General features: G+C 43.8%; 1 protein-coding gene across 4 annotated transcripts in view; it reads left to right on the top strand.

Annotated features, from left to right (window-relative positions):
* The first annotated feature begins 497 nt into the window (after positions 1-497).
* ALDH18A1 (aldehyde dehydrogenase 18 family member A1) overlaps positions 498-12,527 on the top strand; it is a 41,651-nt gene continuing 29,621 nt past the window's right edge. The window contains exons 1-3 of one of the 4 annotated variants that reach the window (XM_053909773.1): positions 498-667; positions 3,451-3,566; positions 12,135-12,355. In XM_053909773.1, the coding sequence (XP_053765748.1) occupies positions 3,479-3,566; positions 12,135-12,355 (309 nt within the window). In that variant the 5' untranslated portion in view covers positions 498-667; positions 3,451-3,478. The remainder of the gene's footprint in view (positions 668-3,450; positions 3,567-12,134; positions 12,356-12,527) is intronic. The other 3 variants (XM_019445202.2, XM_019445205.2, XM_019445204.2) reach the window with 3 other exon arrangements.

Raw genomic sequence — 12,527 nt, 5'->3', positions numbered from 1 at the left:
TTTGGAATAGTTCCAATTATCAGGGATTAACTACTACTTTTTAAATGCAATACTTCACCAGTGCCCTTGCTGAACAAGCACTGGGCTGGGACACTTGGGTAAACCCCCAACGACTAGGGGGCAAGTCATTTTATCACAGTGACATTTTTGCATTTAAACAGCAAAAGAGCGTGGGTTCTGTTAATACAGGTATGTGCAAGTTGATCCAACCTATTTAAGGTGCGCGTGGGAGAGGAGGTCAACTCTGACAAACACTCCTTGGCGTACCTACCAGCAGCTACTTGAGTCAGGCTCCTTTCCCGCCTCCCTGGGAAGCCCCGTGGGCCCCCCGCCCCTTCCCCCGTTCCCTAAGGGACGTGGACGTGCACCGGAGATGTGGAGCCCCGCCTCCCGGCGTCTGCCGAGGCCTTGGGGCGGGGCGGGGCGCGCCACGTGGAGCGCAGACCGTATTCTCCAAGGCGCCTACGCGATTGCCGCGGCGTAGCTCCGGCTTGGCCCTTCGCCCCACGTCAGCAGCGGAGGCCCCGCGGCCTGCGTTTACTCCACCGCCGCTGACGTAACGTCATCTTGCGGGACGTGGACGGAAGCAAAAGGGGAGTAAGCCGGCGCCAGAAGCGGCCCGGCGTGCAGTGCCGGCGGTGCGGCGGGGTCGGGTGCTGGTTGTGAGGTAGGCACTCGGCGGCGGGGATGGCGGCGGGGATGGCGCGACGCCGGCGCCTCTGCGGGGGCTGATGCGGCGCCTGGCCCGCTGCGGGGAAAGGGGTGCGCGCCGGCCCGCGGGGGCTGCGAGGGCTCCTGCCGGGCGGGAGGCCGACCCGGCGAGTGGGTGTGGGTGTGGGCGCGGGCGCGCGCAGACCGATGGCGGCTGGCTGAGCAGCCCGGGGCGCGCTGCCCGCCGGGACGCTCCCAGGTGGCCGGGCGGGGAGGCCTTAGGGTCTTAGGAGCTTGGGACACCCGACCTCCGCGGTCGCCCTTGAGTACAGCCACACGGAGGAGCTGAGGGCTCCTTCAGTGGAGGCCCGAAGGCTCGGCGGACACCTCTCGCTCCGCGAGTCCGGAGCCAGCTTCCAGTGCACCTGCCTCGCTGCTGGTGATGTGCCCTGGTTTGTAACTGGCCACACGCCGACTGTCGGCGGCCTCCGTGTGCGGTCCCCCGCGGCCCGCCTGGGCTTTCGTCACCCCCTCCCTTTCAAAACCAGGCCCCCAGCAGCGGGGGAGTTCGCTCACGACCGCCCTTTGCAGTGTGGCACGCCAGGGCGCGCCAGACTCCCCGCCCCCTTCCCTCCCCCCCCCCCCCCCCCGCATCATTCGCCCCTGCTCTCTGAGGGGGCGAGATGTGTCACCGGGTCTTTGTCTTGGAGTGGTGAGCCTTATACCAAGCCCGTGTTCCTGGGTGAAGTTTGTTGGGACTAAGGTTCAGTTCTCTAAGTCAGTAAGATAAGGGCATTCTGTTTAAAACGAGTAAAAGAGGTACTTGAGAAATGTCCTGAGTCAAAACATGGAAACTTTTTCCAATGGATGACATGGAGTCTAGACACACAGACACAACGTACCCTTTGCTCCCTGGAATCAGCTGTCTGCTTATTGAGAGCATCCATTGCAGTCAGAGGCCGTGTGTTACAGGGGAGAGGCCAGGAAGGCTGGGTTTTAGGTCAGCGCTGAACCTAGTAAGTTAGTGACCTTGAACTTTCAGAGCTCTCAGTTACTCTTAGATAAGAGAGAGGTACACAGTCAGTATAATTAGTGATTATGTCTGTCAGAATATTTATTGAATTCTTGTGCCCGTGACACATCCTGAAGGAAATAAAGAGGAAGTGGTAGGCCATCCTTAGTGCCTCAAAGAAGGAGCACAACTGACATTTGTTGAGCATGTGCTGCTCCCACGCATTCCACGTATTGTCTCATTTAATTCTCGCAATAATCCCACGAGGTCCTTACTGTTACCGTTCCTGATTTACAAAAGAGGAAACTGAGGCTTAGAAATCTAGGTGAGTAACCTTCCAAAAGGCACACAGCTAGCAAGTGCAGAGCTGGAACCCAAATCTGTCCGACTCCAAAATCTATGTTCCCTGTACAGTTTACCATGCTGTCAGTGGGAACTTTATGATCCTGTTGGGAAAAGCAACAGTAATACATGAAGCAGTTACAAGCCGATCTGTAGAATTATATCCAACCTCGGATGCTAGGGTTGCCGAGGAAGTTTTCATGAAGGAGATGGAACTGGAATTTTAGTGTCACAATTTGATTATTTTACTCGTTTGGTGTTCCTCTTAGAGAATTTGTATGTAAATAATTGTTTAGCAACAATTACTGAAGGGATTTATATAAGCAGCACACAAGACCGTGGGCTTTTGTCATGCTCAGTGTTATGCAAATAATTTTCTCTTGGGATCTTCCAGACTGTCATAAACTGAAGTCAACAAAGTGCTGAAGTCACAGCACTTAGCACTTTCTGATGCCTATTGGATGACCTGTCTTTTACAATAGATGTATCCTGCCAATCTCTTCTCTCCCCTTTGTGTGCCTTTGGGCAGTATAAATTGTAGAGCAACACATGCCACTCCTTGTTTCACTTTACTATGGGGCTGACTGCTGGTCTTTTGAAACACATTCAAGAGGGTTGGAAAAAATCCGTCCAATCTATACAGCAAAAGCTAAAAAGAAGCCTGCAAGCAAAGAGAGTGCAGTATCTTTCTTATCTTGTGAAAACAGCAATTCTCTTTAGCATGAGAGCTGCAATAATGAGTGACTTATTCTCTGAGTATATGTAGGAGGGAGCCCCTAACCATAATCCATAACTACCATATTCCCAGCTCGTTTTTTTCTAGCCATGTGCTCATCCTCCACAAGATGTGCCCGTAGTCATTTGAAATGCCAGTCATTCACAGGCATGGCACCCCCTCCCAGGGATGCAAGAGTGTGCTTTAGATTTCTGTGGGCAGGAGGGACAAAGATGGCAGTAGCCTCTGGCCTTTCCAGCCTCTTCTTGTGTCAGCTAGGGTCAAGCAGACATTTGAAATACATGGTTTACAGAGTTCTTTTGGGAGGTGATAGCAGGAAGGTAGAGAAGGCCACTGATTGCATGTTAGATCTGTTTTTTGTTTGTTTAAGACTCCCTAATCGTGTAGGAATTGTAGTGAAGATTAAGTATCCATACAGCAACATTGTACCTTTTTGCCACTCCGAACATTTATAAACATTTATAATCCGTAGTTTTCATTTGCTTACATAAAAACTAAGGTCCTAGGAAAGGAAGGATAGAGTTGGGACCTGGGAAGGAGCCATTTGTTGTCTCTTTTCTACATACAGAGCAGGTGGAAGTGTCCCTGATACAGAGGAGTTGGAGCAGAAGAGTCCAATTCTTGCTCTGAGAGTATGAGGAAGTGGAAGAAAATAAAATTAATTGTGTCTTGTTTTCACGTTCATCTTTTTTAAAACTGCTTTCGACAGATACTTTGATCAGTGACCACATCGCATCATGTTGAGTCAGGTCTACCGCTCTGGGTTCCAGGCCTTCCGCCAGCATCTCCTGCCCTGGGTCCAGTCCACAGCCCTCTCCAGATCTCGTATGTACCATAGAAAACTTAGACATATATGAGAAGTTTGGAAGTGTGTTTCAAGCAAGGTTTTAAAGGAGAAAAAAAAAAGTAACTTGGCAGAATTGGGCAAAGACAGTAAGCAAGGAAGCAGCCTACTGGTGAAAGTGTTTGTACTTATCAATAAAGTGAAACTTTTGGAGGTGATAGCTCTATGGCATTAATCGTGGTGATCGTTTCACAGGTATATACTTATCTACAGAATCATTAAGTTGTACACATTAATTTTGTGTAGTTTTTTCTGCCTGATTAAGTAATTAAAAGTTTTTCAAGTAAGGTGTTACCTGTAGTTCTCCCAAAAATTTCTACAGGCTATTTTTGTTCATTACTTTTTTTTTGTAACTAAGTTTTGAATTTTCAGCCCATTATAGATTCATGTGCTGTTGTAAGAACTAATACAGAGAGATCCTGATGCCCTTTACATGTTTTTCCAATATCTCAACCCAGATATTGGCATTGATATAGTCAATATAAGAATGTTTCCACCACAACATCCTTCACGTTTCTCTTTATAGCTATGCCCCTCCTCCCCATCCCTAACCTCTGGCAATCACTAATTATTCTCCATTTCTATAATTTGTCATTTCAAAAAATGTTATGTAAGTGAAGTCATACAGTATGTGATCTTTGGAGATGGATTTTTTTACTCAGCATAATTCTCTGGAGAGCCATCCACGTTGGTTCTTTTTTATTACTTAATAGTATTTAATGGTATGAGTATACCACAGTTAGTGTAACTATTCATCCATTGAAGGGCATCTGGTTGTTTTCAGTTTTGACTGTTATGAATAAGGCTGCTGTGAGCATTTGTGTACAGGATTTTGTGTGGACAGAGTTTGCATTTCTCTGAGATAAATGCCCAAGAGTTCAATTGCTGGGTCATATGGTAGTTGCATGTTTAGTTTTATAAGAAGCTACTAAACACTTTTTGCAGAATGGCTGTACCAGTCTACATTCACCCCAGCAGCGTATGAGTAGTGCCCTTTCTCTTCATCTTCCCCAACATTTGATGTTGTCATTCTTTGATTTTAGCCATCATGATAGGTGTGAAAGGATACCTTCAGTGTGGTTTTAACTTGCTTTTCCCTAATGGCTAATGATGTTGAACATCTTCTCTTGTGCTAGTTGGCTGTCTTTATATCCTCTCTAGTGAAACATTTCTTTCTCATTTTTAAATAGATTGTTTTTTTATTGTTGAGATTTTGGAGTCCTTTACTTTCTAGATACTAGTCCTTGGCAGACCCTTGGTTTGAAGGATATTCTCCCAGTTTACACATAGCTTGTTGTTTCAGTCCTTCAACAGGATCTTTCACAAAGGAAAGGTCTTTTTGTTTTGATGACGTCCCATTTATCAGTGTTTTCTTTCACTGATTGTGTGTCTGGGGTCAAGTCTAAGCTTTGTGTAGCCCTGGATCCTGAAGATTTTCTCCTGTGTTTTTTCTAGAAGTTCTATAGTTTTACATTTTAAATTTAGAAGTGTGATCCATTTTGAGTTAATTTTTGTAGAAGGTGTAAGGTTTAGGTCAGGGTTCATGGTTTTGCCTGTGGACATCTAGTGATTCCAGCAGCGTTTGTTGGAAAGCTATTTGTCATGTTTTGCGGGGCTGTTTTCCCTGATATCAAGTAAATCTTATCAGTAATCTGTCTCTAGATCTTATTGTAAGAGGTCATACTTATCAACTAATCAAACTTATCACTATCCAGAGGAAAAAACCCTCTATTTCCCATTCACATAAAGAAGAATATAAGGGATAAAGGATCAGGGTCTAGAGCCAGGTTCCCTGAGTTTTAAAACTAGCTGTGCTACTTACTTACTAAGTAACTTAGTTACATAAAACAACTGTAGATTTAGGTCACAATTTTGTGTTGGGCCTGGCTCGGCTGCAGGGTGGTTCTGTGTCTGTGTCAGAACTCACTGGCTCAGGTCTGATTGTTGAGGTCTGGGTAGCCTCTGCTGGGATGATGAATCATCTCTGTTCCATGTGGCCTCTCATCCTCCAGCAGGCTAAATACGGCTTCTTCATATGATGCTTTCAGGGTTCCCAAGTAGAACATGCAGGGAAGCCACAAGACCTCTTGAGGCCTAAGTTCAGAATTTATGCAGTGTTACTTCTGCTACATTGTAGTAGTCAACACAAGTCATAGTGCTGGCCCAGAGTCAGGATGGGAAAACAGAATCCATCTGTTGATGGGAGAAGCTTTAAGGTATTGTGGCCATTTTTGCAGTCTGGTAATGTTAACAAGTTACTCAGCTTCTCTGGGCCTCAGTTTCCTTACTTATAAAATGAGTGATAATACTAACAACTAACTCGTAATAATACTTAACTCACGAGAATTCAGTGTGATGCTGATAACAATAGCTGACACCCTTTTTTTATAATACCAGCTAATATTTATGGAGTCTTTATTTTGTGCCAGTTTTTGTTCATGCATCAAGTTGTTTTATCCCCTACAACAGGTGAGGTAATGGCAAATAAGCACAAGGGTTGAGATTCCAATCCAGTCAGTCTAGCTCCAGAACCTATACTCGTCCTTTTATATATCCTCTGCCTCTGTAAAAGGTGTGTGAATACCTAACACAATTCTCTGTATATACTAAATATTCAGTATTTTTATAGTTTTTACTATTGCTTATTCTCATTGGTCTCATTCACAGAAAGAGGCACTTTCTGATCTTTTCCCTAGATTTTTCAATTTTGTGTCCAGATTTTTCTGGATTCTGGAGCCCTGTGTTCACTGACATGATAAGCAGAAGAGCAGAAAAGAAATAAGAAAAGCAAAGTGAGAAAGTATGTACATGTAAACACAGAAGGAAATGGAAGGCCAGGAAGGGAGATAGAAATCCTATCAGGGTCCCCTCTTGTTCAGGCCTGGAACACAGGCTCATTGATTGCTGAGCATCAGTGCATAATGCTGAAAGGGTAGCTTACTTCTCTTCCCTTGGTGTATGGTGTGTGGCACTTTTGAGGAATATGGACAACCTTCTTCTCACCCCACTCCAGACACATGTACACACACACACACACACACTCAGTATCCCCTCATTCTAACCAGGAGGAGATGGCTTTTCTGAGGAACCTAGAACCCTAAAGGTTCCTTAGAAGATGGGAAGAGATTACCCATCCAGGGTAATCTTAGGTTTTTTTCTAACTAATCAAGGCCTTCGTGGTCCTCAGTATGGACCCTAAAAAGTGTGATACTCTAGAACATAAAAAATGCCCCCAGGAAGGGTAGGGTCAATCTGGCAGGGTACAAGCATTGCTGAACAGGAAACCCAAAAAGCCCTGGGTCCCACAGAACTCTCCCTGGTGCTAGAATCCACTGGATGTGACTGAGGCTTCATTTGCTTGAAACCTTATTCATAGTTGTTTCTTCTTGTTGAACTTTGTCAGCTCTGATCGGCTGTGACCCACTTGGCTGCAGCCAGAATGACCCTTGACCGCCTGGCACCAAGGTGTGCTAGTATCTCTGCTGATAAAGATTGTGGGTCAGGAACCTTTTTCATGCTAACCTGGTCTGCTAGATTGTGATTGGTTTCTGCCATTTGATCACCTGGACTGACAAGCTTGTCACTACCTGTGCCCCTAAGGTACCCTCTTACGCTGCCCCACCCATGCTCAGCACTCTCCAGGACAGGATAAGCCCTTCAGGGACAGGAAAGAAAAATGGCTATCAGTCCTAGTCCTGATAGCTATCAAAGGGTTGCATGATACTTGGGTGTAGCCCAGAGCTTTGTAAATAGTCGCTAATGATCCCAGATCCACACCGAAGAGGAGTAAGTCTCTCCCTCTACCACCCCCTGTCTATAAGTCATTGAGGCCAGAATTATTATGTGTACAGCTTTTAAGCTTAAACCTAGATGTATATGTTGCTTGTGATAATATCCCTGGAAACTGAGCCACAGTACCTGTATTGGTGAACTCAGTGAAAAAAGGGAACTCTCCACAGAACTTAGCCCCAACACAAACCAGCCCTGCAGTCCCTGGGACTCCCACAGCAGGAAGAGACAACTCACCTGTGCGTCCAGTAAGGTGCCGAGTCCCAGTTCTATCCCAGAGGATGGACCTAGTGAGCAGCTTTGTGCCAGGAACTAGACTGCAAGCTGTTGTGAAAAAAGACCATATTGGGGCACCTGGGTGGCTCAGTCGGTTAAGCGTCCGATTTCGGCTCAGGTCACGAACTCGCAGTCCGTGAGTTCAAGCCCCGCGTTGGGCTCTGTGCTGACTGCTCAGAGCCTGGAGCCTGTTTCAGATTCTGTGTCTCCCTCTCTCTCTGACCCTCCCCCGTTCATGCTCTGTCCCTCTCTGTCTCAAAAATAAATAAACGTTAAAAAAAAATTCTTTAAAAAAAAAAAAAGACCGTATCATCTTGTATCTCCACAAAGCTGAAGCATAATCACTTTTAAAAATGGTAATTTAAGAGACACAAAAAAGGACTCTTTACTGCTTCATTAAAAATGTTCATTCTAAGATTTGTGTGTGAAGGAAGCAGAGGGGAGGAGAACACACATGATCTTCTGGTCCACGAGAATAAGATTCTGCGCGCTTTACCCACCGTTGTTACAGCATAGAGAAAATGATAGAAGTCACATTATAGTTAGAGAAGTTAGTGGTCAGGAGTTAGAGGTGGTGGGTCTAGAGATAGCTGGGAAATCTGTCTGTCAGTGTAAAGGAGGGTGATAATGGTTGATTCGAGTGGAGTAAGTTACTTTGCAATAGTACCATTTTAGAATAATGGTCCAAAAAGTGGCTTGGAATGATTACTACAGTAATTCATTCAAATTTTTATGAATTGCCTGTAATGACACATAGAGAACTCTTTGAGGAGGAGGTACATAAAGTTTAGTCCTGTTGAGGACCTGTATTACTCATCTTGACTTCCTTCTTGTAATCAAGGAGTCCCACCAAGAGAATGTCCATTTGCTGTGAGTAAGACCATCCATCAGCAAGGCTTCATTTGCCTTTCTGCCTGTGCACTCATTCTTCAGTATCAGTTACAGTTAGGTCAGGTGTGCATAATAGAAAATCCCAAATTAAAATGGCTCAAACAGGATAGAAGTCTGTTTCTCACTCTTTTTTTTTTTTAAAGGTTTTTTTTAAGTGTATGTATTTATTTTGGGGGGCGGGGTGCAGAAAGAGGAGAGCGAGAATCCCAAGTAGGCTCTGTACTGCCAGCATGGAGCCCAATGTGGGCCTCAGACTTATGAACCATGAGATCATGACCTGAGCTGAAGTCAAGAGCCAGATGCTTAACCAACTGACCCACCCAGGCACCCCTAAAGATTTTTATTTTTAAGTAATGTCTACACCCAACGTGGGGCTCAAGCTTAGAACCTCGAGATCAAGAGTCATATGCTCTACCAACTGTGCCATCCAGGCATCCCTCTCTCTTTTGAAAGGAACCTGAGGTTCTCTAAGAAGGGAGGCAATCCAGGGCTTTCAGAATAGCTCTGTGAAATCATTAGGCATCCACACTCCTCCTTTTTAGTTACTCCAAAGTTCTTGATGTTTTCCTTACAGTCTAAAATTATGTTGGAGCTCCAGCCTCATACCCGTGTTCTAAGCAGCTGGATGGATGAAGGGAAGAAGGAAGCACTTCTCTTTTGAAGGAAATTTCTAGAAATCCCCATAACATTTTCATATGTATCTCATTAACCAGAACTTAGTCACATGGCAGTGTCTAGCTGTACAAGAAAGTTAGGGAAACATAGTTTTTTGACTGGTGGCGGTGTGCTCTGCTCAGAGTCTCTTAATTTGTGAGAGAAAGGGCTAATGGGTAATTATTAAGCAGCCAGGAGGAGGAGTTACATCTGTGAGAAGTGGGGAAGGGATTCAGTGCTTGCCATTCAGCTCTTACTGATTTACTTTTTTGACTTTATGCAATATGTGTGTGTGTGTGTGTGTGTGTGTGTGTGTGCGCGCGCACGCGCGCGCAATATTTGCTTCCTTAGAAATCCTGTGTAGTGTTGCAAGAAGAAAGAATCAGGAAAGGATTGCTTTTAAGCAGATATCCAAAGGGATTGAAAGTGTCTGACTCCAACACTCCTTGTCCTTTAGAAAGCTGTCAGGTTTTTTAATCATTGTTATAGACACCTAAAATCAGGCTACCATGTCGGAGAGAAAACTTATAGGTGGATTGGTTATGATTTTTTACCACTCATACCAATTACTTTGTTCTTTTTTTTTTTAATTTGTTTATTCTTTAATTTACGTCCAAGTAATTAGCATATAGTGCAGCAGTGATTTCAGGAGTAGATTCCTTGATGCCCCTTACCCATTTAACCCGTCCCCCCTTCCACAACCCCTCCAGTAACCCTCTGTTCTCCATATTTAAGAGTCTCTTATGTTTTGTCCCCCTCCCTGTTTTTATATTATTTTTGTTTCCCTTCCCTGTTTCATATCTTAAAGTCCTCATATGAGTGAAGCCATATGATATTTGTCTTTCTCTAATTTTGCTTAGCATAATACCCTCTAATTCCAGCCATGCAGTTATAAATGGCAAGATTTCATTCTTTTTGATTGCCAAGTAATACTCCATTGTGTGTGTGTGTGTGTGTGTGTGTGTGTGTGTGTGTGTGTACCATTTCTTCTTTATCCATTCATCCATCGATGGACATTTGGGCTCTTTCCATACTTTGGCTATTCTTGATAGTGCTGTTCTAAACGTTGGGGTGCATGTGCCCCTTTCAAACAGCATACCTGTATCCCTTGGATAAATACCTAGTAGTGCAATTGCTGGGTTGTAGGGTTCTGTTTTCAATTTTTTGAGAAACCTCCACACTCTTTTCCGGAGTGGTAGCACCAGTTTGCATTCCCACCAACAATGCAAGAGGGTTCCCCTTTCTCCACATCCTCACCAACATCTGTTGTTTCCTGAGTTGTTCATTTTAGCCATTCTGACAGGTGTGAGTTGGTATCTCATTGTGGTTTTGCTTTGTATTTCCCTGATGATGAGTGATGTTGAGCATTTTTCATGTGTCGGTTGGCCATCTGGATGTCTTCTTTGGAGAAGTGTCTATTCATGTCTTTTGCCAATTTCTTCACTGGATTATTTGTTTTTTTGAGTATTGACTGTGATAAGTTCTTTATAGATTTTGGATACTAACCCTTTATCTGATGTGTCGTCTGTAAATATCTTCTCCCATTCTGTCGGTTGCCGTTTAGTTTTACTGATTGTTTCCTTTGCTGTGCAGAAGCTTTTTATTTTAATGAGGTCCCAATAGTTCATTTTTGCTTTTGTTTCTCTTGCCTCCAGAGACGTGTTGAGTAACAAGTTGCTGCGGCCAAGGTCAAAGGGGTTTTTGCCTGCTTTCCCCTCGAGGATTTTGATGACTTCCTGTCTTACGTTTAGGTCTTCCATCACATTTTGTCTGTGGTGTAAGAAAGTGGTCCAGGTTCATTCTTCTGCCTGTCGCTGTCCAGTTTTCCCAGCACCACTTGCTGAAGTGATTGTCTTTATTCCACTGGATATTCTTTCCTGCATTGTCAAAGATTAGTTGGCCATACATTTGTGGGTCCATTTCTGGGTTCTCTATTCTGTTCCATTGATCTGATTGTCTGTTTTTGTGCCAGTACCAATTACTTTGTTCTTTAATGTCTTTGCTAGTCAGGCTCACTCTCTTTTTTATAATGGTGTGATTTCTTTAAAAGCACGCTTTTTTTTCCCTGATGATGAAAACAATGTGTTTTGTTGCTTAAATTTGAAAGACATAGATAAGAATTAGGAAGAAAATTAAAATCACCTGTAATTCAATAAAAAATAAAAACATTAACATTTTGATTTATTTTCATCTTTTTTCCATGCATTTAGACACATAGGGGGAACTAACATATCATGAGCGTTTTCCTATGTTATTAAAAATTCTTAGAAAGTTCATTAATCCTTCTGACTTTTTTTGGTGTTTACTCCACTTGTGATTTTTCCTATTATGTATAACACTGATGAACAGGCTTGTGATAAATCTCTTTGTCTCCATCTCCAGTTGGTCTTTTAGAATAAATTAAAAAAAATTTTTTTTAATGTTTTATTTATTCTTGAGAGAGAGAGAGAGCATGAGCGAAGGAGGGGCAGAGAGAGCGGGACGCAGAATCCGAAGCAGGCTCCAGTCTCTGAGCTGTCAGCACAGAGCCCAACACGGGGCTCGATCTCACAAGTGGTGAGATCATGACCTGAGCCGAAGTCGGATGCTCAACTAAGCCACCCAGGCACCCCAGAATAAATTTTTGAACTTAGAATTACTACATCAAAAGATGTGAACATTTTTAAGACTTTTGATACATTTTGCCAACATGTCTTCAGGAAAGATTGTTTTGTTTAAATTGTTCACAGTGTTTGAGTGTATCTGGGACCTGTACTGGGTGTAAACTCCACACAATACTGGAATAAGAACATGCTGGATATACTGCCTTTTGATATACTGATTTTACTCCATCAAGAATGATAAAGCTATTTTTTTGGCTAAACTGATTAATATTGTATATTTATCTTTTTAATGAGAAGTTATACATTTCTCTTTTTGCTCGCATTTGACTTTGGGAGCTACAGACCGTGTCCAGCCTTCAGCCATCAGACATGTTCGTTCTTGGAGCAACATCCCCTTTATCACTGTCCCCCTCAGTCGTACACATGGCAAGTCTTTTGCCCACCGCAGTGAGCTGAAGCATGCCAAGAGAATCGTGGTGAAACTTGGAAGTGCCGTAGTAACCCGGGGGGATGAGTGTGGCCTTGCACTGGGGCGCCTGGCATCTATTGTTGAGCAGGTAATTGCCAAGATGGAAAATTCTGGTGAACAAAAATAATAATGGAGTTTTTAAGCTCTCAGTTCAGTTTTGTTTGTTTGTCTTTTTCAACCCTGACTGTATTCCTAACCCACCCTAACCATCAGTTCAGGTTTATCAGCTTGTAAAAGTATTCTGAGTGTAATAGATTTAA

This window comes from Panthera pardus, unplaced genomic scaffold (genome assembly GCF_024362965.1).
Source record: "Panthera pardus isolate Hobbes unplaced genomic scaffold, ASM2436296v1 HiC_scaffold_22, whole genome shotgun sequence".
Taxonomy (NCBI): domain Eukaryota; kingdom Metazoa; phylum Chordata; class Mammalia; order Carnivora; family Felidae; genus Panthera; species Panthera pardus.
This window is presented reverse-complemented; position numbering and strand designations above follow the sequence as displayed.